General features: G+C 34.6%; 3 protein-coding genes and 1 pseudogene across 9 annotated transcripts; 2 read left to right on the forward strand and 2 right to left on the reverse strand.

Annotated features, from left to right (window-relative positions):
- Nucleotides 1-5,522: 5,522 nt before the first annotated feature.
- LOC107645596 (E3 ubiquitin-protein ligase MIEL1) lies at nucleotides 5,523-10,066 on the reverse strand. 4 transcript variants are annotated; one of them, XR_015886090.1, is made up of 12 exons: nucleotides 9,714-10,013; nucleotides 9,540-9,627; nucleotides 9,384-9,440; nucleotides 9,261-9,293; nucleotides 9,088-9,165; nucleotides 8,956-8,999; nucleotides 8,792-8,832; nucleotides 8,567-8,649; nucleotides 8,387-8,478; nucleotides 8,222-8,291; nucleotides 6,686-7,288; nucleotides 5,523-5,840 (listed from the first exon to the last, which is right to left on the reverse strand). XR_015886090.1 is itself a non-coding variant. In XM_016349648.3 (12 exons), the coding sequence occupies exons 1-12, from the start codon at nucleotides 9,794-9,796 to the stop codon at nucleotides 5,721-5,723; spliced, it is 828 nt and encodes a 275-aa protein (XP_016205134.1). In that variant the 5' UTR covers nucleotides 9,797-10,066; the 3' UTR covers nucleotides 5,523-5,720. The 4 variants fall into 4 exon arrangements, 3 of the variants coding, with proteins under 3 accessions (XP_016205134.1, XP_020959498.1, XP_020959497.1); XM_016349648.3 differs by having other exon boundaries at nucleotides 6,686-6,724; nucleotides 9,714-10,066; XM_021103839.2 differs by having other exon boundaries at nucleotides 6,686-6,728.
- On the forward strand, nucleotides 7,525-7,833 carry LOC148554528 (B-box zinc finger protein 18 pseudogene; annotated as a pseudogene).
- Nucleotides 10,067-10,539: 473 nt separating the features above from the next.
- LOC148554529 (serine/threonine-protein phosphatase 7 long form homolog) lies at nucleotides 10,540-12,066 on the forward strand. The gene is made up of 4 exons (XM_088490362.1): nucleotides 10,540-10,554; nucleotides 11,175-11,596; nucleotides 11,713-11,898; nucleotides 12,003-12,066. The coding sequence occupies exons 1-4, from the start codon at nucleotides 10,540-10,542 to the stop codon at nucleotides 12,064-12,066; spliced, it is 687 nt and encodes a 228-aa protein (XP_088346488.1).
- A 9,815-nt stretch (nucleotides 12,067-21,881) lies between these two features.
- LOC107645597 (membrane-anchored ubiquitin-fold protein 3) lies at nucleotides 21,882-25,146 on the reverse strand. Of its 4 annotated transcripts, none has more exons than XM_016349650.3 (5): nucleotides 24,899-25,146; nucleotides 24,334-24,478; nucleotides 23,853-24,068; nucleotides 23,139-23,309; nucleotides 21,882-22,329 (listed from the first exon to the last, which is right to left on the reverse strand). In XM_016349650.3, exons 3-5 carry the CDS (start codon nucleotides 23,980-23,982, stop codon nucleotides 22,274-22,276), a joined length of 357 nt encoding a protein of 118 aa, XP_016205136.1. In that variant the 5' UTR covers nucleotides 23,983-24,068; nucleotides 24,334-24,478; nucleotides 24,899-25,146; the 3' UTR covers nucleotides 21,882-22,273. The 4 variants fall into 4 exon arrangements, with proteins under 4 accessions (XP_016205136.1, XP_016205138.1, XP_020959499.1 ...); XM_016349652.3 differs by having other exon boundaries at nucleotides 24,334-24,401; nucleotides 24,899-25,127; XM_021103840.2 differs by having other exon boundaries at nucleotides 23,853-24,094; nucleotides 24,899-25,097.
- Nucleotides 25,147-26,991: the final 1,845 nt, after the last annotated feature.

Genomic DNA, 26,991 nt, shown 5'->3' on the forward strand with positions numbered 1-26,991 from the left:
AAATTAATATTAATAAAAAAGAGTAATACTAGAAAATTAATTTTTTTAATTATTTTATTTTATTTATTTTAAATTTTAAATTCTAAATCATAAATTATTAATTGTAATTTTATAATATTAAAATTGATTAATATTGACTAACTAAAAATTAGTTATTTATATTTTTTTATTAAAAATATTAACTTCTTAATATTTATCTTAATTTAATTTGTATTGATATATTTGTATTTTTCAGAAATTAAAATAGAATTAAAAAAACACGAGTGTTAGGGACTTTTAAGATAATTGTTAATTAATTTTATGGTTTGGTATATAAAATATTGAGGTTAAGAAGAGAGCCCAGCAAAAGAGGAATGAAGTCAAAGAGAAAAGTTCATTAGTGGGTTTTACCGTTTTACTCAAAATAGAAAACATAATTGAATAAATGAAAACTAGAATAGTATCGAATCTTGTGCTTTTGACTTGGCTTTTTCTATAATCAACGAGTGATAATGTAGTTGGACAGATAAGACATTTACATTTATTTATTTGGATTTTAAATACTATAATAAATTATTGTTTTTATTCAAATGATGTTATGAATAAATAAAGTTAATTTTATATTTATAAAATATGTATAAATCATTATTGTTATTTATAAAATAGGAGATAAGAACCGACTGTCGTAATGAACCACCAATCAAGGTACTCATGTCCTGGATCCACAACAACGTCAAACTGTAGCACATGTTGCATCCTGTTGGCCTAATGAATATGTCAACTCTGTAGCGTCAACGGAAACCATCGATCTCCACATCTCCCATCCTTCGAAATCAGGAAATCTATGTTCAGGGCAGCACGAGGTCTACCCTGAATTCCACCAAACTGCGGCAGCACCCGATCTACCAGATATCACTCAATGACAGCGAAATAGATCAACATTGTCGCAGTCCTCCACAACACCATATGTCGTGGCTCCAATATCTCGGGATGCACTACCTGAATGACATCCGGCAGGCTATATGGCATCGACAAGAACTGTGCATACAAGTACTTATCGTTAGTCATCATAAATAGTAAAAGATGCAAATACAACATTAGATATGAACATATCGAAACCATAAATACTCATATCCCCGAGCTGGAGTAAATCTATCCTAAGCCTCCAATTCACAACACGAGGCCCCTTGTCGCTCAATGTCGGCTGATAACCTGACCATATGAAAACCACAACATTTAATTAACAATAAAGTGAACTGCTAAATTATGGAAAAGAGGATGCATAACTAAAGGGAGATTACCTCGACGCCAATGGCCAATGAAAGACATCAAATCCATCCGGCCGGAATCCAGGAAACCTCTATAAAAATCCACGAGTGGAGGAGCTGCAGTGGACTAGCTAACTTGACGATATTTCTGTTTGCCACACGGTACATGCACCTGTATAGCCATGACAATGCAGCAGACCCCCAACTGTACTAACCCATGTCCTCTAGCTTAGCGACGTAGGGTAGCCCACGGATGTGGAGGCGGGTACCTGACTTATCCCCGAACAGCTGCGTCGATAGGAGCATCATGATATACGCACGGACATGCCTCCTAACCGTCTCATCATCTGCCCCCTGCGGAAGCTCACTAAACGTCTCCTGAAACCATGTACTCTTTAGTGTGAACTTGTTGATGCAGCTCGTAGGAGGCAATACACCCAACAGCTCCTCAAACCATATCCACGCTGGGCGGCCACCCTCGATATATCGCGCAAAGTTTGTCAGGCATCCGCTGACATACTGACCGTCGATTGAAAGCCCTAGTTGGTACGCTACATCCTGGAGGGTAATCGTGCACTCTCCAAACGACATGTGAAAAGTATGCGTCTCAGGACGCCATCTCTCTACGAATGCGCTCACCAATGGCTCGTCCAATCGAAACCAAGTCTCGTTTAGTCTTGCAAGATGGTACAATCCTATCATCCAACATCATATCGTATTGCCGTCTCATGCTAGTGATACATCGATGGGGCTGGATAATGATAGAAAATGCCTTATCACAATCATCACAAAACAGTGTTCAATGCATAAAATTCTAAAAACAATAAATATTGCATGCTCTAACTTTAAAAATATGTTTACAATAACGCCCTACCAATTCTTCATAGGTACCAACACAAATCACTAAATAATTCATGACCCAATTCTTCAAAAAAAAAAAAAAAATTACCAAAGCATATAGTCCTACACGAGTACACAAAAATTACAAAATGCTAACACAAATTGCTTAAGTGCATCACAAGTCTATAAAAAATTTATATTTATTGTTTCAAAAAACTCAAAACAATTTATAGTTAATCCTAATTATAAACCAAGTCTCGTTGAATATAGGACTAACAACTTTAAAAATCTAACATATCCTACAATCCTAAGTAACCTTCTTAAATAACATCTCAAGTTATTAAAATCTAACCACTTAATACCTCACTACTTCTAACATGCACTTAATTCAATTTTTTTTTGAATAATCCCTAATTTATGACTCTAAGCAACTACCACACGAACTATGTTAATATTACTAGAATGACTAATTTATTTTCAAATTTTTTTTCACTAACCTCGAGATGGACGGTGCCAGCAATATGTGCGACTCTATCTAGCCAATATAGACGATTCAGATCGTCTCCATGTGTACAGATTCGATGATTCTCAGGATGCTTTCCAAGATTTTTGGATCTGGGTGGTGGGGTTGGGTGTGGGGTTTGTGTGTTTTCTAGTTCGAATAAAATGAATTCGATTTGTATATATAGCCACATTCAATGCAATTCGAAGCCAATGAATTTGAATTAGTAGAGATCGTAACAGCATGTAAATCGAATCTATAGATTTCGATTTACAAAACCATCAAATCGAATCCATTGACTTCGATTTACCATGGAGTGCTTCACGGGACTAAATCAAATTGCATGAATTCGATTTACTATGATATGTAAATCGAAGCAATTTAGTTCGATTTACTAGGACATTCACCATACACTTAATTCGAATCTAATAGATTTGATTTATTATGATTTTATTTAAATCAAATTTAATCAATTCGATTTATATAAAAATAGAAATGGAGACTTTAATGTAGCCTTTTATAATTTAAAAGATCTAGATAATATTGACAAGCATTTGATTTATTAGAGTGAATTGTCCTTATTTTTATATATGGGTATTGAAATATTAATACATTACCCATAATGTTAATACATTCTCTAATGATTTAGTATCAAATTTCAAATAAAAAACAATATATTTTTTATTTGAGAAGAAAATATCCTTTCATAGGTTATTATGTATTTATACACACTGATATTATTAATATGAATATGAATATAATATAAAATTACGCCTCAATCAGTATCATGTTGTTAAAATCTTATGCATATTTTTATAATATTACTATTATCATGGTTAAATATCTCTAATAATATGTATTTAATTAATGCCACAGAATATATTCTTAAATACTTATAAGTTTTCATTGAATAAATTATATCTTCTGAACTTTTTAATTTTTTTTTCTTTTTAATCTTTTGGCTTATTAGGTGAATTTTACTTAATCCTTGGATGCGCTATCTTGAGATTATATCCCTAAATTGGACTGAAATGTATCTCTTATCCGCAATTAGAAAACCAACAAACTATAAAGAAAAAGTTGAAAGTTACTTCAAAAGGATTTGGTGGCTTTTCTTTTGAAGATGATTACTTGCTTTCTAACCTATTTTTTGGACTTAGTTTTTTGAATGGTTAATTGATATTTTTTTTAAAAAAAGGGTAAGAGGGTAAACGTAACATTTTTTTTCCATAAAAATTATTATAGTTCACCTTTTCCTCGTGAAAACTGTACGACTGATTTCCAACATCTAGATAATACATCATTACAATATAACTTGTAATTATTATTTTCTTTTATTGGAAGAAATGAATTTCTTTAGAAAAAAAACTCAATTACAAGAGACAGTAATTTCAGCATTATAGGCTTATAGCAATGCCCAACAAAATGATAGACACGGACTATTAAGTATGCATTCATACAGAAAATAAATTGTCTATAAAATTTATTAATTTTCTAAATTCTATAAAATTCTGTGATTTTCTAACAGTTCTTTTACCTTGCTTCCATGTAATTCAAATAGGTGAATTTTGCCTATAAGAGGAATGAAGATAGCCTCCAACACATTTATTAATCGAAAATAAAGGGTTTTATTACAACTTCCTATTGGCATGTTGCACTAAAGCTCTTAAAAATCTTTTTTAAAAAATAGGTAAAATTATAAAACAAAAGTAAATAAAGAGAAAAACTTAGAATCATAAAAATAATAATTTTGTTTGATAATTTAAAATGTTTATAACTTTTTGTTAAGTTAAACTGTTTCTATTTGGAATGGCAAGTTGGCAACTACCAAAAAGAGATTAAAGATAACCACGGAAAGGGTGGGAGATATCGTTTTCAGAGAGAAGGGTAGCATGGCAATTGGCATGGATATTTGATGACTGTGGGCCAAGGGCCTTTTCAACCGAACTTGCTGGAAAAATATTATGGGCCCCCCTCCTTCCTCTTCCTTCTTTTTTCTGACCCATCAACCACAATGTCACTGCAGTGGCTAAATCCTCATACTCATAAATATTTTATGACCAGGCCACCGTAGACACTCATTAAGATGAAATTTGTCCTCTCTTCCTCAGCAAAGTTGATAGGACCCACTTCTATCCACATTTACACTTCACACTTCACACTCTGGATTGAATATTGATTTGCAACGTAGTCATGGTTCAAAAACGTGACAATTAAATTATAGTTGCTCTTGTTATCGTCAGCTATCTATTTCAGTTGGAATAGAACATGACATAGCCCCTTCTTGTGGTAATCGAACAAGACATGCTTCTAGCCTTCTACTGCGTACAATATATGAATCTGATAAGATTCACATACCCACTTGTAACAATGAAAAAATGGCCACAATAACACCGAGGAGGGGACACCTCCCAAAAAAGAACACCTAGGAAGGGGTCCGAGACAACTGGGAGTCAAGGATTTAATATTACCAAATTGACAAAGTGATTAATTTTTCTGGTCCATTGTATCATAAATGTCTTATCCCAATCTTACACTTTTCTAGCACTTATATATACATACATAAGCCTTGCGTATTTCCCACGTAATCACTAGTCCGATTGAAATAGCAATTTCCCACTTTTCCATCTTTAGTAGTAATAATCGTGTTACAAATTACAAGTCAATTAGAATGCTTAATCATGTTCCAATTTCTTTTCTTTCCCTTTAACTTCATTATTTCATTACATAGCGGCATCTATAAGAAATCTAGGTGAACCCACCTAATCTAGCACCAGAGAAATTGAACTATCCTTGACCATTTCTTTTTGGCAATTCCAGTGTCATCAGTTTAGAAAAGTACTATAATTTGGGTGTCCCATCTTTCTTATCCAAATTATTAATTACATAATGATTTTCTCTTTCCACTTCACCGGAAGAATTAGGCAATGAGAGAAAAAAAAATAAAGGGTGTATATATAACAGCCATCCACAATGGACCTCATCCACAGAATATGCCAATAATAAACAAAATCAAGATGATTTCTTAAATGAAACAGTGGCATGTCCAAAAACAAAATGGAAAAGGTGAAAGAGAAATTTTGGGAGAATTCATGATTTTACTTCACTATCACCACTCACCAGCATCATTACTAGCTTTCTGGTGCTGAAATTCTGCGGGTGTTATACGAACTACAGTTTCTGCATTTGTGACCAAATAGGTGAAAGGAAACCCTGCTTGTATTGTTACAATCATTGCACAGAATAGAAACCTGCAAAACACCCCAGCAACCTAGTATTTATATTTTTCATAAAAGCATACCGAGTTTGGTAAACAACTATCAATTTTTTTTTAGAAGAAGGTATTATTATTATATGATGAGAATGTAAAGAAATATGCATTCCCCACCTACAAATAGCACTATAGCAGTAACCCTTTGTAAAACAGGCTGATATAGTGATATGACTTGTATTATTAGCTTATTACTAAAGAGGCATTAACTAGCTGAGATTTTTTTTTACAAAAGATTTAGTGTATTATAGGATTGTTGAATTCGGCTACACTGTATAAGCCAATATATCTCTACTAAGTTCCTTAAAAGATTCCACTTAGTAACACATTTTACAGCACGTTGGTATGACATGCATTAGTTAGAGCCTTAGAGGTATTCATTTATCTGATATTTGGATATAGCAAAAAATAGGTGTAGCTTAGAACGGTGAATTTTCCTACAATGTTTATGACATGTTATGTCTACTAAGTTTCATAACAAAACCTCCATACCCTCCTTCATCTTGACCTATTCCGCTAATCCCAATATATCAGAACCATGTTTAGTGAGAAATAATATTCTTCATCTTTTATGATGAATCATGCATAACTGAAAAGAATACTATCAACGCACTTCCATGCTTGATGATACACAAATACCAAGGGTTTTAAATCCAGGTAGAAACGGTGCCGTAAACAAGTTATAACAAATATTCTCACCAAATTATCTGGAACTGAACTGAGTAAGATATTATGTGAAAGCTAACTGGATAAATTTGTTGAGCAATGTGTTTTTTTTTTTTTTTAATGACTAGCCTAAAGAGAATCAGACAGTGAAGTAACTACCTCAAAATTATATTCCTCAGGCATGGGAACAGCTTCAATCTGGCTATGCAAATATAACAATGTTAAGGAAAGACATGTATGTAAACACATCATATATTGAATTTAAAATGTCTTCCAAATCTAAAGAACTACATCAACCAAAATGTAACAAAAACTTTAATTTCATCAATTATTAACAATTTATCATTCAATAGTCATGATGTCACTATTGAACTCATTAAGATAGTCACAAAAAACAAAAAAAAAACATTGAATCAACTAAACCAATAAGAGATATTCAATTGAATTAAAAACAATGAGCATTAAAAGTACAACAATTCAGAGTACTAGCAGTAATTAATTGAATTAATTCAATTCATCTATTCCTTCATTGAATAAAAAACAATGAGCACAAAAAGTACAACAATGTAGTGAAATTCAGAGTACTAGCAGTGAAAAATAGCAGTAATAGCTAAGTCTACAACATGAAAAATACAACCACACAGTACCCTAATTCCCTTCATACATTGGATCAGCCATAACAAAAAGATAGGCTATCACCAGTACAAAGATGAAGATGCCAAGGAAATTGGCAAAGAAACCCAGAATTTGATCATCAATTATCTGTAGCAAGAAGCAAAAATAAACTCATAAAACATGATCATATGGAGCAGCATCCATATATCAGAATTCAGAAATTAGAATCTTCTAACCTAACAAATCAAACTAAATTATAACAAAATCAGAAAGCAAAGTTGTTGCTTAGCAGTTTAAATCTACAATGTTCACAAACACTACAGTAGAATAAAATGACATTGACATTTAATTAATTTATTGAGCATTTAATTAAATGTCATCATATGATAGTACATGTTGGTGGTAAAAGAACTCATGAAAGGTATCTCTTGTTGAGACAGAGAATTGATGTATGTTTTCAACTGTAGAAGAACAAAGAATAAAATTAAAATCTAAAAAAAAAAGATTTCTAGCTTGTAAGTTGAAGGAATGTTTCTTGGCTCTTTATGGTAGTTTCCAGGTGACAAAACTGGTGGATTGGATGAATTGGATTGCAAACTTTCGATCAAAATGAACCAAGGAGAGATCAGAGTCAATCAGTCAAGCTAAATGCAAGAGATAACCACCAGAGTCACAATCACAAGGTTTATTAGTTTATTACTAAAGAGGCATTAACTAGCTGAGATTTTTTTACCAAAAGATTTAGTGTATTATAGGATTGTTAAATTCGGCTACACTACATAAGCCAATATATCTCTACCAAGTTCCTTAAAAGATTCCACTTAGTAACACATTTTACACCATGTTGGTATGACATGCATTAGTTAGAGCCTTAGAGGCATTCGTTTATCTGAGATTTGGATATAGCAAAAAATAGGTGTAGCTTGGAACGGTGAATTTATGACATGTTATGCCTACTACACAACAAAACCTCCATACCCTCCTTCATCTTGTCCTATTCCGCTAATCCCAGGATATCAGAACCATGTGTAGTGACCAACAATTTTCGTCTACAAAAATTTGATAGGAAGTTGAACATACCTCTTGATCTAAATGTTCCCAGTTCCGAGACATATCAAAAATTGTCTTTGAGCATATAGGACAGCGATACCTGATTGATATAATCAAAGGCCAGCTTATCAATCAAAAACAATTGCTTATCTCAAAAGGAATCTGATACAAGAAAAGGCTAGGAAGTAACTTAACTGATTTTGCTCTGCCATTTCATCAAAGCAATCCATATGCATTGTGTGTCCACAAGTCATAATTGTGGTGCCTTTTATTGAATCAAACAGATACTAGCAGCATAAAGCACTACCGTCAAAATTTTGAGCAACGATTCTAACTTCTAAGCAAAATTGGCAATCGAGATAGCCAAAGACAAACCTCATAACAGACAGGACAGAAACTCTTCATTGAGTTCTCCACACACGGGTGGTTGCCTTGCAAGCTCACTGAATAGCAAGAGCCTGAATTTCATACAATATTCATAAAACATGTTGAGGAAATTCATGCTAAGTCAGATCACCAAGAACTGCAATACAAATGCTAACACAGGAGGAAACAAAATAAATGAAATACTCCACAAAAAACCTTCACAAGAGAACATACCACACGTCGGACAGTGGAAGAAATTATCACGACCACCAACCCTGAAATTAAGAATTAAGAAGATCTGATATAAACAGAAAGCTCAATGTTTGAGAGAAGAACAACTCATACAGTATCTTCAGTCAGACTCATAATTAAATAATTCATCAATACACGATTCTAACCTACAAATCCCGCATTCGTCGCAATGGAACTGTCCTTTCTCTGTCTGCAGCAATGAAAAAGCATTAGATATTAAGAAAGGGAGTTATACTCCATCACACGAGATAACTAATTGGAATAAAAAAAAAACTTACAATATCATCATAAAATTTGCAAATTTCACAATAATATTCTCCCATGTTGACGCCACAGTTAGCACAGACCTTGGCAGCCTGAGAATAATCGATGCCACAGGTAATGAGGTTATAACTTATAAACAGAATGAACAATTTTCAAATAAAAGAAAACAGAGGACACGAAATTATACCTCTTGCTCAGTATCACAGATAGAACATATAACCTGAAATTAGTATTACAGAAACATTCATAATTAGTTACATCCTAAAGCATCTCAAACAGAACAAAATGCTCAATTACGCAGTTCTATTACTTGCTTAACATCGCGCCTGACAAGTTCATGACGCTCCTTGGGATCGCTAAGTGAACCCTGAATCGCAAAAACAAAAAAAAAACAAAAACAAAAACCCGAAGATTGAGAGAGAGAGAGAGAGAGAGAGAGAGAGAGAGAGAGAGAGAGGGAACGGACCATGGCGTCGTTGTGGCAGTGACGGCAAGAGAAGATCTGGTTGCAGCATGGAGCTCGAATTTTGCAACGTCTCTTGTAGTGTTCGCACCTAGGGTAAAGCATTCAATGCAATTTATGTGTTAAGAAGAAGAAGAAGAAGAAGAAGAAGAGGAAGAAGAAGAAGAAGAAGAATACCCGTGCTGCAATTTCCCAAAGTGTAGTCTAGTTTGAGATTCAGGTGGAGTTGGAAGAGTTGATGCGGAAGAGAACTCTGCCATTTATGAACTGAATGGAGTGGCTCCGCTGCGTGGAAAACAATGGGCGCCACCGAATCGGAGACGGCGGGGGCCAAAACTTTGATCCGCTCTAATTTTTATGAAAAACATAAAAAGTACTAGTATTGTCTTGAACTATTATGATGTTGTGTGTAGTAGTAACTCTGTCAGGAATAAAACTCCCTTGAATTGGTCCAACAATCACATTCAAGAAGGTCTCAACTTGTTAACAAGTATCTTTGTAATTGTTTGCCTTATATTAAATAGTCACACAAGGTTCAATTTCTCAGAAATTAATTTATTTATGGAAGTAAAAAACGTGATGTGCAGTAATATTGTATCATGGTGAGTAATCTACAGATGTGGAACTGGTGAATTCAGTAACCTGCAAAAAGCAGGTTACGTTTTGACCGAGATGATTTAAAAAAAACTGCATGCTCTGCAAAACGCAGCTTGCGTTTAGCATGGGAGGAGAACCCAATTTCAAAACGTGTCTCTGTGCTCTTTGCATGCCAACACCTCGAACCTCCAAAACATAAGATGCGTTTGGCAGGTGCACAGCAAAACACAACCTGCGTTTGGCAGTCTCCTCAGCTGCATGTGTGACACGTGTGAAGAAGAGTGGTGGTGAAGCCTGCCTATAAAAATCAAAACGCAGGCCGCTTCCCTTTTGTGTTACATGTTTCCCTTTCATGTTACATGCTTCCCTTTCATATTACATGCTGTGAGTGAGTTTTGAGAGTAAAATGGTGGGGTTAAGGGTGAAAGGGAGTGAGTTTGTGAAGAGGAAGAATTAGTGAAGGTTTGGGATTTTATTTAGTAAAAAAAGAAAAATGGTTCGTAATTTTACTTTACCACAAGAACACATTATTAAATATTTGAATCATCTTCAATTGGTGAGTAATTTTTATTTAAGTTTATGATAAATAAATATTTTTATTTTTATATTCTGTAGTGATATATTTAACTTATAAATTATTTATTATTATTATTATTATTATTATGAATAGTAGTTGTGTTTTATCATACCGGCATTATTATTATTATCATGTCTATTATATGAAAAATAGTTGTGTTTTATCATACGGTAGTCATGAGATAATTATTATTATTATTATTATTATTATTATTATTATTATTATTATTATTATTATTATGTTGTTACTGTTATTATAATAATTATTTTTTAAGATAATAATAGTAGTAACAATACTATTTAATTACCGTATTATTATTATTATTATTATTAATAATGTTGCCCATAATAGAATATTGTATAATAATTATTATTATTTTCTAATAGTAAATAAATATTTATTATTTTTTTAATAATTTATGATTATTATTTAGAATTTAATAATTATTATTTTATTTATTGCAGGCTATCAGGAATTTGTTGCCCAGAAAACTCGATTCGCCAGATACTTTTAACGAGGTAGCGGCAGAGGCACTAGCATTAACTGGGTTTCAACATGTTTCGCGAGTAGGCGAAATGAGAGGTCATGCTGCACTACTGAGTGCCTTGGTGGAACGCTGGAGGCCGGAGACTCACACGTTTCATCTTCCGGTCGGTGAAGTGACAGTGACGTTGGAAGATGTGAGCTATATTCTTGGTCTCCCGATTAATGGGGAGGCTGTTACCGGTAGATCAGATAGCAGTCACCAGTTTTTGGTGGAGAACTGCATTGCCTGTTTTGGTCGGGAGCCCAGTCCAGAAGATCACGTGTTAGAGAAGGTTAATCTCGCATGGGTCCGAAGGTGCAGAGACACTGAGCCTTGTGACACTCAGGAGTCTGTTGAACGGTACGTCCGGGCGCACATTTTATGCGTGCTCGGAACAGTAGTGTTTCCGGATAAGTCGACCACTTCATTGAATTCGAAGTTTCTACCGCTACTTCGAGATTTCCACCGGATTTCAGAATACAGTTGGGGGCAGCCAGTTTGGCGCACTTATACAGCTCGTTGTGTCGTGCTTCACGATACAACTGTAAAGAGATGGACGGCCCACTGATACTGCTTTTTGTTTGGGCGTGGGAGCGTATGCCGCTCCTGGCACCTATACCCCGCGATCAGCTCGGTGACGTCGGTATTCCACTTGCGCGAAGGTATTGTTTTTTATTGTTATTGTTGTTGTTGTTATTATTATTGTTATTATTATTATTATTAATTTGTTATTCTTATTAATATTGTTATTGTTTTTTTATGTTAGGTGGAGCCATTGGCGCCGACATACACGATATATCCGGAGGCCTACTGCGCATTTTAGGCGATGACTCGACGACATGGGAGTTGACGATGTAAGTTGTAACCATTAATGTCCAATGTTTTTATTCAGTTAATTTTTCTAATAGGCCTCTTGGTAACTAATGTTTTTATTCAGTTGTTTGATTTGAATGAGTACCCGCAAGAGGAAGAGGGAGACTTGGGATACGACTTGCAGCACTGGTATGATGTTGGTGGAGCGAGTGCTCCGGGGATGAGTGGCTCCGGTTTGTATGACACTGGTGGTGCGAGCGTGACAGATTTTGGTGGTCCTGACGTTGGTAGTGGGCTGGATGCCGGTGTGTCTCAGGGTTATCCGTATAACCTACGGACACAGACTGTGCCTCCGGACAAATACACCCCATCCTTGTATTCGAAGAAGGCGCCGAGGAAGTAGTCTGTTGCAGTTGATCTTGTATTCAGTGTTGTATTCAGATTTGTATTTAGTGTCGTATCTTATATTTAGAAACTTCTGTTCAGTATTATTATTCTGACATATTTAGCTTTGTTCTCGTATAACTCTGTTTGGCTCGAAATGTTTATTCACTAAAAAATTAAATAACGAGGTTAAAAGTTTTATTTATTATAAATTGTTAACTAGGTTAAAGTAAATGACGAGGTTACAAAAAAAGGTAGCATATAATTTTGAAGTAGGTAATAACAAAGTTATATTGAAAAGCTAAACCACTAATGACCTCCAGCGGAGCTTGGACCTGCACGCTGAGGACATCGGCTGCGGCTATGTCCCTCGCGTCCACATATAGTGCACCGGCAAGGACCACGCATATCACGCGAGTCCATCTCATTCAAGTAGCGGGTTGACTTCGGTCTTCCTTTCGTCGCGCGCCTCAATGTCCAGTTGGCGATCACCTTTGCTCCTTCGTATCTATCCCACGTAGATGGGTCACCCATTGGAACAAACTCGTCTCTGTACACCTTACAAATTTCAGACATCTTGTACACATTGTGCACGTACACTTGCCAATCAAGACGCTGGTTGGCGCAACATGCAAGCACGTGGCGACATGGAAGTCGCTCGACCTGGAAATGGCCACAGTCGCAGTGTCGTTGCGCAAGGTTAACAGTGTAAATAGTACCATCTTGCATTTCGCGAACCTCAAACATCTCATTGCGCCTGTCGAACCGGTTGACCACAATGTTTCCTGCACGTCGGAAGCTTTCTTCAACTCTCTTCGTTGCGAATTCTGAATACGTGAATCCGTTGCGAAGACGCTCATGAGCTTCGGTACTCTTCCGAGTGAACAACTCATTCAACCGATAGAAAGTTGACCGGACAAGTGCAGTCACAGGAAGGTTGCGTGCCATTGTATCTCCTGATCTCCCAACAAGCTTTTTTTCGAATCAAGCTAGCTCGGATAAGCCAGTCACACCCTGCACCATACCCCTTGCATTTCGCATAGAATGTCTGCGGCTCAGACTCATACACAGTGTAATCAACTCCTCTAGAATTCGTCTTCACTGTCATTATTATCTTCTTCCCAATCTATATCCCCGAGCTCATCAACATTGATCTCGTCGTCGACCATACTCATCCCCGGCTGCTGTTCAAACTCAACGTACAGCTCTATCATCGGCACGTGAGATCGGGTTTGTTGATAAATATACAACATCTGCTGCATACTGGCATCGTCAGTGATGGGCATTATTTGAAACTGTATTAAGCCACCAAATACTTGCACAGGACTTCTGTATAAAAGATTGCTCACCATTTTCAAAATGTGACTTTGAATGTTATTACAAAGACCATTTTGCAACTCGACAAAACCCATGGTACATGGAATGGCAAATGACAATGGACATTCACAAACAAAAGTGACTCCTTCATGTGTGTTTGTTACAACCTCACCGTTATAATATACTTGCAAGTTTGCAACACCTTCCATAACTTCAGCCTTAACTAACTCTATTTTTTTGACACAGTTATCTTCCAAAAAAACACCTCTCTAAGGACTTTATGCAAGAAAAAATAAGAGGAGAAGTGAAGATGAAGATGAACATCACCGGACTTCATATTTATAGGCAAACTTGTGGATTTAAATATTATTTTGTGTACAAAACGCAACCTGCGTTTTGGGGCTTCCAATAAAAATTTTCTGACCCTAACAAAACGCAACCTGCGTTTTGTGGGCTTCAAAATTTTTTTTCTTTTTCTAACATAGTAAAACGCAACTTGCGTTTAGTATTGAAAAAAAAAAAAAGAAAAACCAAAACATAAGCTACGTTTGGTATATTTTAAAATTCAAAAAAAATAAATAAACACAAAACGTAAGTTACGTTTTGTCACTGACCCATAGCAGTGCAATATTTTGCTATGCCTCCATTTCATGGTGTTACTCCATGAACTTCTCCATTTGCCAAAAAATGAGCCTCAATTTCTAGCAATAATTGATTTGCGATAGAAAAAAGTCTACAATATGTGGCTGATTTTTTGTTATGGAAAAAAAAAATTGGTGTTGATCAATAAAATGGATATGTGGACAAAATATTTTTTACTATGGTGTGAGCAGTAAAACGTAACTTACGCTTTACTTTTGTCTTTAATTTTTTTTTTTTGCTCACGAAACTAAACAAACGCAGCCCGCGTTTTTTTTTTTTTTTGCAAGGTTTTCAATTTTTTTATTTTATTTTAGTCCAAATGCAGTCTATGTTTAATGGTGGGCATATTTTTTTTTTGAAATAACAAAATGCAGCTTGCGTTTTGTATTTGGTGTCAGCTTTTTTTTAAAAGATGTAAAACATAGGCTACGTTTTATAAAAAAATATTTTAATCAAGAGTCCTGCTTATAAATACGAAGCAAGACTCGTTCAACTTGCTTCACTCTACTTCTACTCATCCTATTCTTTTTTCTTACACATATGTCGTAGTTCTTAGTTTTTTTTGCAGTTAGATTTTTTAAAAAAGTTGGATTAAGTGAGGTTGAAGTTATGGAAAATATTGCAAATTTGCGAGTGTATTATAATGATGAGGTTATACCAAACACACATGAAGGAGCGACTTTTGTTTGTGAATGTCCGTTGTCATTTATTATTCCATGTACCATGAGTTTTATAGAATTGCAAAATGGGCTTTGTAATAACATTCAAAGCCACATTTCGAAAATGGGGAGTAATATTTTATACAGGAATCCTATACAAGTATTTGGTGGGCTGATACACTTTCAAATAATGCCCATCACTGACGATGCCAGTATGCAACAGATGTTATGTATTTATCAACAAACCCGATTTTACGTGCCGATTAGGGGTGCACATGGGTCGGGTGAAGCCGAGTTTGATGTGATCCAGACTCGACCCGAAATATACATCGGGTCTATTTATTAGACCCGAACCCGACCCTAGACCCGATGAAACTAATACACTTTCGGGCCACAATTATACCGGGTGAAAACCGGGCCGTTAACATTACATTATGTTGATACCTTCTTGTAAGCTAGCATGTAAAAATATCCAAATTTTCAAGACTCCAACTATTATTTAACATGGTAAAATTCACTTAGAAAAATATAACAAGAACCAACCCTTCTTTAAAATTAAAGCATAATCACAACCAATACTAAAGCAAAACCACAATCAATACTAATATTGTCTAATAATACCAAATATTTAAATCAATACAAATAACACAATATTATGCATTAGTCTAAAGTCTTATGCATTCTAAACATAAAACATTAACTTATAGTCTTATACTGACTAATAAAATAAAATATTAAGGTTTAAAATACTTAAATTCCACATAAGAATAGTCATGATCCATCACTAATAATACAAAATATTAATTGTGTATGATGACCGGGCCACCGGGCCGATTTCGGGTGACCCGAGCTATGGCCCGGACCCGACCCGAAATAATGACCGGGTCTATTTTTGAGACCCTTACCTGGCCCTTAAACCCGATGAAATCACACCAAATTAGCCCCTAAAGTGTTCGGGACCGGGCCGGACCTTCGGGCCGGGCCAGGTTTGTGCACCCCTAGTGCCGATGATAAAGCTATGCGTTGAGTTCGAACAGCAGTCGGGGTTGGGCGCGGTTGGCGAGGAGGTCAATGTTGATGAACTCGGGGATATAGATTGGGAGGAAGATAATAATGACAGTGAAGAGGAGTTCGAAGCCAACTATGAAGTCAATGACGAAAACGATGATAGAGACTTGGCAGGCAATCCAATGGTGCAAAATGAAGCGGATGCGATTGTAAGCCAGCACCCGTTTGGTGTTCCATTTTTTTTGCGGTTCTAGATCTCGAAGCCATGCATGCCCCGAAATTTCCTGAGTATGCGAATATGGGTATGTTATGATTATTAATTCAAGTTACCTACACTGTTTATTTTATTTGCCTTGTTTGACTGATGGTGGTGTGCATGTTGTAGGTGAAGACAACGCTGCGATGGAAGATTGTGAATTTAGTGTCGGAATGGAATTTGGTTCAAGAGAATCGGTGATATCTGGAATCAAAAGCTACACTATCTCTAGAGAAGTTGATTACACCGTGTATGAGTTTGAGCCGCAGACATTCTCTGCGAAATACAAGGATTATGGTGCAGGTTGTGATTGACTTATCCGAACTAACTTGATTCAAAAGAAATTGAAAAATCATAAGATACAATGACAAACACACGTGCACCATAGACACGATTATTATTTATTATTAGAAAATAATAATAATAATAATAATAATAATAATAATAATAATAATTTATTATTATTGTTCTCTACAGTATTTACAAAATTAACAATATAGTAATCATCATAACATTTTTTTTCCTCGAGACTTGATCTTAGTACTAATAATAATAATAATAATAATAATAATAATAATAATAATAATAATAATAACAACGAAAATAACAATACAAATACGTAACATAAAAATAAATATATTTATTTACTAATCATAAAATTAAAAAAAAAATTTCTTACTCATCGAAGATGATCCATATATTCAATAATGTGTTATTTAGGTTTAGTAAAATTACGAACCATTTTTTCTTTTTTCACCGTATACTTCTTCTTCTCCCACACTTGCTTCTTCACCTTTGCTTCTTCAATTTTTTCACTCTTATTTTTTTACTCTCATTTCACTCTTGGTTCACCACTACTTCCCCTATCTACGTTTTGGTTTTGGCTTTTATAAACAGATTTACCACCCTAGAGTAGCTGCCAAACGCAACCGGCGCTTTGTCCTGCATGGCTGACAAATGCAACCTGCATTTTGCCTTCTCCAATACTGGTCAACAACTGCTCCTGTCTGCATGCAGGGGACACAGGGCCACATTTCGTCACTTGGTTGCCCTGGCCTGCCAAACGCAGGCTGTGTTTGCATCATGCTACACTTTCTTGGTCTTCGTCCCAGCCAAAAATGTAATATGCGTTTTGTGGTCTCTGACAATGCCAACTCCACATTTATGCATAACACACATGGTTGTCAAACTCGCGAATTAACTCGTAAACTCGTACGAGTTTAGGTAGTAGAATCGAGTTAACTCGGACACAAACTCATTTCTGGGTAGACTCGGGTAGACTCGGACAGAATCGGTCAAACTCGTGAGTTTGAGGGCGAGTCAGCGAGTTTGATTTGGGAGCCCATTTTCGCCAAAACGGCGTCGTTTTGGACCAAAAAAGAAAAGAAAAAGGGAAAGGGCTTCGTTCATGTAAGGAAACCCTAATCCCAAACGGCCAAACCACGCTAACACACAGAACAGAGAAACACTCTCTTCTCCAAGACTCCAAGCTCTCACTCTCTTCTCCAAGCCCATCGTGCCGCCATCCACCGTTGTCTGCACCACCACACCGGAGGCTGGACGGATCCCACGCCATCTTCTTCCTCGTGGTGCAGCGCTGCCACCGTCGTTCATGTCCACTCCTCAATCCTCACTTCGTCGGTGAAGCTGAAGGCTGACGGCGACGCTGAAGGTTCTTTGACGCTTCACAGCACTTCTGTTCTTCCCATCGTTCCTCACCTTTGGTCTGCGTTCCTCGCCCTCTGTTCTGCACTTCTTTGGTTCTGCCTGAGCTTCCTTCTCCAAGGTAATTTTTTTCCCAAATTTAAATATCAATAATTTTGGTTCTGCCTAAGCTTCCATCGGTTCTGCCATTTTGATTCTAACTTCTGATATTAATAGTTTAATTTTTTTTAGTTTAAATTTTGGTCATCTGGTGTGATGAATGATGAAATTGGTTATTGAAATTTGATGGAAAAAAATTAAACATGCTTTAATAAGTTAATAATGTATCAAAAATTAAACTGATGCTTGAATAGTTTAATTAGTGTTAGATACTTAGACTGTTAGTTACTTAATTAGTTATTTTTTGTTGAAGAATTTGAATATCTGAAACTGAAATATTGAAACTCTGAAATGTTAGGGTTAGTTTAGTTTGTTTTTAATAGTTGCTTCTTGTAATTTGTAGTTGTTACTTGTTAGTGTTGCTGTGTTGGTTATGAATTTATCAACTTTGATAGTGGACTAGTGGATAACTTGGCAATTGAATCCTGAAATCTGAATTTGTTATTTATCATTTATTCATTTTATCAATTTTGATAACTTTGCAACTGAATCTGAATGTTGATTAGGGACAAAAATACAAAATGTCTTATGAAGATGGTGAAGGTGATGATGTTGATGCCATAGAAGATGAAGATGTTGGAGGATTTCAGTTTTAGTCTTTTACTTTATTAGAACATTTAATTGTTACTTTGTTATTTTTTTTTTTTTTTTTGGTTGTGTTATATGAAGTTTTGATTGTGTGATTGTGTGTTTTATGTTGAACTAGATGCATATTTGTGATTTGTGAAGGATTTGAATGTGTGATCTAGAGTACTTGTTATAATTGTAGTATTATGTTAATTTATTATATTTTTTTATGTTAAAATTGTTAAGTTTGAGTGTCTATATTTGAGTAAATATATATATTATACATGATATATATATTTTTTATAAAAAATTTATAACAGGTAAACTCGTACGAGTCTACGAGTCGAGTTTACAAGTCGAGTCTAGGTCAGCTCCACGAGTTTACCTAGACTCGCGAGTTTGACAACCTTGATAACACACCATGCATCCACTTTTCAGCATTTTACCATTTTTTTTTATCCATTTACAAATTAATTTCTGACAATATGCGTGTGTATATGACCAAAAAAAATTGTGAAGAATTACATTAAGAGTTCTTGAATCAGGTTCATTTTTTTGGATATGTTCCGAAAAAATCGTACTATTCAATTTCTTTGTTAAAATAATTAAGCCCACTAATCGGACGGTTCGATTTGTATGGGAGGAAGAATTTGAATTTTGACATAGCTAATCAGACCGTTCGATTTTTATATATATTTAATTTTTTTATTTTGCAAAAATCAAATCAGACTGTCTGATTTGATTATTATATATTTTATTTAAATTCATCAATACGTTTTGGGTTAAAATCAAAATCGTTCTCGACTTTTTTTTATTAATATCATTATCAACGTTACAAAAAGTTATAAAATCATCTTTTTTCTAATTCTTGAACCAAAACACCCTTTATCATCATCATCCCCTTCACCTTCCTCACTCAACTGTTTACCTTCCCACCACTTTCATCACATTCATTGCCATCTACATTACCACAGTTCCATTTGTTGTTGTCACTGGTTCATTAGAGAGAGAAAAGCATTGCGAACAAAGGAAGAGGGTTGGGTCGCTGTTGTTATTAGGTCGCCATCACCGCTGGTTCATCAGAGAAAGATGGAAAAAAAGAGAGAGAGTGAACCAACGCGAACAGAGAGAGGGAAGGGTTGTTGTGGTTCAACAGAGAGAGAGAGAGAGAGAGAGAGAGAGAGAGAGGATACGAACAGAAGGAGGGGTTGCTGTTGTTGGATTGCCGCTGCTGCGGGTTGCCGCTACTGTCGTGGCGCACTTTCTTGCCAGTGACACCTTCTTCTCGCTGGCAATGTAGGTGTCAATGGATGTGGTGGAAGTGATGGAGGAGAGATGATAATAAAAAATATTTTGGTCCTAAAATTAGATAAAGAATTATTTTATAACATTTTATAACGTTGATGATAATATTAATAAAAAAAAGGATCAGAAACGATTTTGATTTTAATAAAAAATACTGAAGACAAATAAAATACTTAACCCAAAAAATAATTATTTACCTTAACAAACTTTTCTTCAATAGATAGGACTTCAAATTTAAAAACACCAATAGTATGATTATTTTTACAATTTTGGCACGAGACAATGAATTAGATTAACCATTAATTTTTTCTTAAGAAAAAAATTTCTACCACATGACAATTATTTTTTTTTCATACAATACAAACAAAAACAAGTTATTTGGAAAAAAAAACCTTTAGTCTTTTACTAAAACAAGTTCATAAGAAAATACGCACATGATATAAAAATTTGTCTTATATACAAAAATGTATATACTATATTAATGAAATATGCACGGTATATACAATTTGGTATACAATACAAAAATTTTAATATATAGTACACAAATTTTAATGTGTAACACATAAATTTTCAAAGATTATATACTTAAAATATTGGCTCACTCAACTAACAAAATATATTCGCTAACAAAAATTTGTGTTATATGTAAAATTTTTTATACTATATTGATAAATTTATGTTATATACAAAAATTTGTTTACTATATCAATGAAATACATACAACATATAAATTTTAGTGTACACCACAAAATTTGATACATAATACACAATTCTTGATGTGTAGCACAAATTTTTAAAGGACTACATACCTAAAACATTTATTCACCCAACAAACAAAATACAACAAAAATTTGTGTGCTATATCAATAATTTGTGTTATTACAAAATTTTTTATGCTATGTTTTACAAAATTGTTTACTATGTTAATAAATTTTTGTAGCATTACTGAACATAAAAAATACTAGTATTAGTACCAAAGATAGGTTGAGAAATATTATGACCAAACAAGTTATACACATCTCGTCTCTCTGTTTTCACTTCCAAAGAGAGACCGAAAACTTGAGCACCATACTCTTTTCTTTCTTTTCCCTTCTTCCCCCTTTCCCTTTTCCGTTTTTTATCTTGTGTTTGCTTTTATATTTTAAGCTTCAATTATTTTTTTAATCAAAATATGTATTCATTCTCAGGTTATATTTTAATATAAAAAATATTTTTAAAAAAAAATTGAGATCTAATATATCGTTGCTATTTACAAATTAAAAAAGTATGAAGAGCCAATGGAATATTTGGCTCCCTAACAGGACTCTCTGACCAAGTTATAATGTAGCCAATGAAATATTTATACAATATGTACAATAGACTATATGAGTTACAAAATCAACATCTTTAAACTAATTTTAGAGTTCACCAATGATCAAACTCTTAACATTTCGGATCTAAAACTCTGATATCATGTCATGATACCACTCATCCCAAAAGCTTACGCTGATGGAAAAAAGTAACACTAATGGTTATATCTCTAATATTCCCTAAACCTCCATTGTACACATTGTACAAATATTCCATTGATTCCCTATACTTTCCCATCGAAAAATTATTAACCCCAAATAATAGTTAAGATTTTTATTTAATGTCCCCAGCGATAGTAATAGGTTTTTGGGGAATTCTTATATACGGTACGCTTTGACAAGCAAGGTTACTGATAGTGATGACCTGCCTTATTATATGGCAATTTTTTACATCCATAGTCTACATAATGTCATAATTAAATCAATTTGGTTGTAAATTAAACCTATACTATTCAATATCAAAGTAGTCTACACGTTACAATTTAGAAATTGCTTCCATAAATAAAGATAAAGATTAGGACTGAAATGTAAGTTGGTGCTTCAATATCTGGATATTTATAGCGTATAAAATGTCAAATTATACATTTCCAAACAACATATATTCATCAAATGCTACGAAGTGGCCTAATATGGACTCGTGGCCAAGGCTTTATGTCCTCCAATATAACACTCTTATTGTGGTCGTTGAGGTCAGAATTTTGCAATGATAATATCTGATTTCACTCCAAAGACAATGGCTAGTAATGAATTGAACATAAAAAAAAGCAAGCAACAAAGATTTGATAAATCCAAACATGTCAGAAGGCAATGCCACTTGATAGCGCACTGCCAATTCAACAACCGGAGAGGCTGAGATAAAAATAGGAAAAACGCAACCTTATCTTCAGGGGCAGCCGCAAGGTATGCCTCCTAACTAAAGGATGGTGCATGCACATGAATTCATCTTTTGCTTGTTCTCCTGGTTCTTTTCTGCAAGATAAGTAGATAGCCAAGGGGGGAAGAGCGTATCGTGTGAGTGTAATTTAGTAATAAATAAATAAGTATCTTTAACTTGCCAAAAGCATCATATCTTTCAGAGCAACATAATATTAATAGCTACATTGATACATATGAAGGACAAACAGATGACATCAGACAAAAGATAATTAACCTTATTCCACTAAGTTGGAACAGTTGCAGCCAGAGTGTTCTATCTTATTATTTTATGCATGTTTTTTTAAAGATGCACTGTCATAATTGTGATTATTTACCAGACTAGACTCAGTAACAGACCAATACCATAATACTACATTCACCATTACTGATCACGATCTGTTCAAGTTGTTGGAAAGAACATTTTCCATGCCATCACAAGAACTACTTTAAAATCATTTGTGTCTTAACAGTCTCTATTCTACATCATTTACATCTCCATCCTGTTATAAAAGTAGGAGTGGGAAAGAAAGTGAAATGCCATACAGAAACAGATGGACGGAAGTTGGAACAGGATAAGAGATAGATTATAAAGTATAAACTATATAGCTTAAAATCAACTAATGAAAAATTAAAATTGCCAAATTTTTGCGGCACCCATGCTGGTATGTATTTGGTTAAGGTACTTGCTGGATGCACACGAGTTATCTGTAACAGATTTTCTTTGTTTTTTTTTTTTAACTCTTTCCATTGTTCACAGTTTACTATCAACTACTAGGATACAAGAGCTGATATCTCACAGGTATAAGCCAGTCCATGCAACCTAGATGGTTCAGAAAAAGAACAAAACGTTGGATTGAACAAACCTGATTTCTTTTTAACTAATGGAGGTTGCACTACAACATGCATGGTAATAGCACCACCAGGGATGTCACCAAATGTTATTCTGGAATCCGCAAGAGTTTTGTTGTTTTCCAAAACTTTGCCCGCATGTATAATTTTTACATCATTTACTGACTTTGGTGTAACTGTTTTGCCTGTAGACAAAAATATTCAAATAAAGGTATGGATAAACAAATAGCTGAGATGACAATACTCATTTAAAAAGTATTCATGGAAAAGGAAGTTGAATCTATCATTGTTAAGAAGGATAATGCATAAGACAGGACTTTGTATTAACCTTTTTGGTTAAACATAAAACTTGACTACAAACTAGTGAACTACAGAATAAATGCATGCAGAACAGCATCCATTTCTGTAATTTAGAGAAGTAATACAAAATAATAAGAAAAATATTACATATTTTAGCTTATATAATTTATGCTTAATGAGAGATAATGAGTATGGCGAGATTGTAGCACTGTTACTGTTGTAAACCATGAAACAATAAAAATGCCTAGCACATATTTGCAGATAATCACTGAAAGATGAATCTAATGCTTGCTTTGAATTAGTTCTTTTTGGAAGGGTATCTAAATAGAGCATTCAATAACAATAGTTCAAAAATAACAACAGAAATTATTAACACATGTACAAAAATAACAAAATCTATCTCATAGATGCCCCTCAGGATGACTCACCTTGAGGCCACTCGGTAATTAGCCTTTGCTTAAGGGTAGCAACTGTAGTAGATGGTAAGTAAGTCCTGTGCGCTATATCAGTTCCATCATATATGCGGAATTTAAGCTCAATCTCCTCTCGTTCAGCCATGATGGCCCGTCTCCACCTCTGCCAAGCTTATGCAACTGCAGAACGGTACTCCCCCGCATCAAATAATTTGGACTCACCAGGTCTACCTGCAAATAAATTCCCCTTCCAATGACTTCAATCCATTTAGAAACAATTCAATCACCACCTTAACTATTCTAAATGAAAAAAAAAAAAGGAAATAAATAAAATCAATAGTTCGATCAAGAATTGTATGGCAGGGTAGAAGGTTTTCAAGTGTAGGCACCTATAGCATATGTTTAGATTGGGAGACCACAAAATTAAAATCCCGAAACATAAACACGAAGAATGAAGTTAATGCACACGGTATCAACATGATCGTGCACAACTAACCTCAATGACTCCGCGGGAAATTTCCTTATTACAGCAAGCTCGCAAAAATTGCACATCTGAATTGACAGCTGGATAATCAATACAACCAAGTGAACACCTCATATGATCCAATTGCTTCTCCAAACAATCTTTACAACAGATATTTCTGCGTGAAGATATGGAATTTTAAGGCACAAAAAAATAAAGAAGAAGAAGAAGATCGGATTCCTACAGATCGCACCGAATTCAAATCAGAATTGATTCTATTCGAAAGCAAAACCTTATGAATCAAAAGGAGAATTGATTGGCATGCTCTCGACCGAATGAGATTCTACCGTATATTACATGTATATATACGGCGCAAATTAAACCCTAGAATTGCAGGGAAAACGAAGAACCTAAACAAAGTGATGAATCAGACTCAACTTTCAATAAGGGATGGGTTTCTCAGAACGGGAAAAAAAATCCTGAAATTCTAGATAGCTAAAAGTGAAATTGAGGAAGAGAATAACAATATTTTCTTCAAAAAGAAAAAAAAAAGAAAAGAAATGAAAAGTGTGAGAGTTTAGGGGAAAATTGATAGTACCTGGTCAAGAAGCCATTAATGGATGATGAGTAAGAAGGTGAAAGTGTTGTTAGAGAGAAAGAGATCTATGTGAGAGTGGTGTGGGTTCGTTTCGGTTTCGATTTCGTTTTCGTTTTCGTTATGCTTTCTTCTCGCTCTTGTTGCTTCTTCGATCGGTTAATAGAGAGAGAAAGGATCTAACTCTCAACAGTGGCAAAGCGGTTACCACTTACGACTTAATGAGTGGTATATTCCAGTGCGGCCGGTTCTACAAACCCCAGGTGTAGTGCATTACTTGTAGTTTGCCACGTCATACGAGTTAATGGTATTGCGGTGAGTAGTTACTAGTATACCCTTGCCTAGGGTCCTCTTTGCTTTCTTTATTTCTGTGTGTTCTAGCCTTCTAGGTAATGCCTGAAGGAGTTAATTGCTCATAGAGTCCGTGGCAATTTTGACATTTTGCAACGTTTTTTTTTTTTTATCAGATTGTTAAAAGTTATTGTTTTTTAAAAAATATTATTCTTATACCAAACATTTTTAATATTTATATAAGAATATAATAATTATTAATTAATTATATATTTAAATTATCTTTTAATTAATAAAATAAACAATTTATGTATTTGATTATTAAAAATATTAATATTAAAATAATATTTTTTATAAAAAAATATACACGTAATAGGATTTTTTTTTTAGGTTGTTAAAAATTAATGAACAGGTGGGAAAAAAAAAGGAGGAAGTTGAACCTACTAATGGTACAAATTTTTTTTTTTGTCTTTTGTTTTTTTACTGTAATAGTGAGAATGAGATTTCACTTTTTTTTTTCAAAGTCGATTTCACTTGTTAGTTGTTACTTGATTTGGTAATTTAATAATTTAGAATCTATACGTTATCGGATTTTTTAATTTAATATTAAATTTTTTTTAATTGTTTCGAGTGTTACTTGAAATTAGATTGTTTTGGGGTTGGCAAGTAAGGCCCAAATTCTCAATGGAGCGGATTCTGACTTATTCTACGTTTGATGGGAGTGGTACCTGCAAAATACTCCGATGCTTAAGTTAGCAAAGGTCTTAGCAGGTTTTAATGTATTGGAACTTAAGTATACTTGAGGGGTGTCAGTGTATTTATAGGTGATGTGCCAATAACCACCGTTGGAGTAGCTCCACTTCTGATGATGGATAACGGTCCCTTTATCTTAGGGTTGTTGAGATCTCTTTTCTAGAAGTAGGTGAGAGATATTAGGAGTTAGTTATAACTCCTCTAGGAGGGAGTCATCAAGCAACGCTCTTATCCAACCTCTCAAAAGGTCGGTCATACGATGGATGTCTTTTGGGCCTGGCCTATGTTTTTGGGCCAGACATATGTTTTTCGGCCAGACATGAACAATGCCCTTATGCCCCTGCTTGAAAACCGACGTGATTTACAGTTCGAAAAATCGACGTGATTCTAGGATGTGAACCGTTGCGCCTCTTGACTTCTTCTTTTGGACACGTGGGATGTGGTTACATTTGTAACCGTGTACGTTATTAATGAGGGAGATAATTTTTACGTTTCTGTCCCTTAGGCTGCGTTTGTTTTCGAGAACAGGACATGACAAGACACTGAGAACAAAACATGACAAGACACTGATGGACAGAGACACAAAATTTTGTGTTCTTGTATTCTGTTTGGTGATAAACTAGAACAAATTATGAAAATCCAATTTATTCTCATTTTTTTCATTCAAAAAATTTGAGATGAAAAATATAATAATAAAATATATAATTATGAAAAATTAACAAAAATAAAGAAAGAAAAAATAAAAAATAAGTTGTGTCCCTTGTTAGTGTCTCCGTGTCCTTCCTGTCAGGATGGACACAAAATACACTAATTCAGTGTCTCTGGACACACTGTCTCTGTCCATGTCTCCTCTGCCAAACACAATTTTGTGTCTCTGTGTCCTTGTCTCAGTGTCCTGTCTCTGTAAACAAACACAGCCTTAGGTCTTTAAAAATGCTTTTTCCCCTTTCTCTCTCTTCTTTTTGCTTCTTCTTCTGTGTTTTTGAGTGCACCATTTTCTTTTCGATTCTTTCTGCTTACTCACCTACGTTGAAATTCTCTCATTCTTCCTT

Source organism: Arachis ipaensis, chromosome B6 (assembly GCF_059453495.1).
Source record: "Arachis ipaensis isolate K30076 ecotype BB chromosome B6, ASM5945349v1, whole genome shotgun sequence".
Lineage (NCBI taxonomy): Eukaryota > Viridiplantae > Streptophyta > Magnoliopsida > Fabales > Fabaceae > Arachis > Arachis ipaensis.

Excerpts from the sequence above, each read along its gene's own strand:
- LOC148554529 (XM_088490362.1), top strand. Across the intron at positions 11,597-11,712 it reads ACTCAGGAGTCTGTTGAACG|AATACAGTTGGGGGCAGCCA; the intron begins GTACGTCCGGGC and ends ACCGGATTTCAG. Across the intron at positions 11,899-12,002 it reads GGTATTCCACTTGCGCGAAG|GTGGAGCCATTGGCGCCGAC; the intron begins GTATTGTTTTTT and ends TTTTTATGTTAG.
- LOC107645596 (XM_016349648.3), bottom strand. The coding sequence starts at position 9,796 with ATGGCAGAGTTCTCTTCCGCATCAACTCTTCCAACTCCACCTGAATCT. Across the intron at positions 9,166-9,260 it reads TCTGTGATACTGAGCAAGAG|GCTGCCAAGGTCTGTGCTAA; the intron begins GTATAATTTCGT and ends GATTATTCTCAG. Across the intron at positions 5,841-6,685 it reads CTGAGGAATATAATTTTGAG|GTTTCTATTCTGTGCAATGA; the intron begins GTAGTTACTTCA and ends GGTGTTTTGCAG.
- LOC107645597 (XM_016349650.3), bottom strand. The coding sequence starts at position 23,982 with ATGGCTGAACGAGAGGAGATTGAGCTTAAATTCCGCATATATGATGGA. Across the intron at positions 23,310-23,852 it reads AATTACCGAGTGGCCTCAAG|GCAAAACAGTTACACCAAAG; the intron begins GTGAGTCATCCT and ends TTTTGTCTACAG. Across the intron at positions 22,330-23,138 it reads ATTAGTTAAAAAGAAATCAG|AAAAGAACCAGGAGAACAAG; the intron begins GTTTGTTCAATC and ends CTTATCTTGCAG.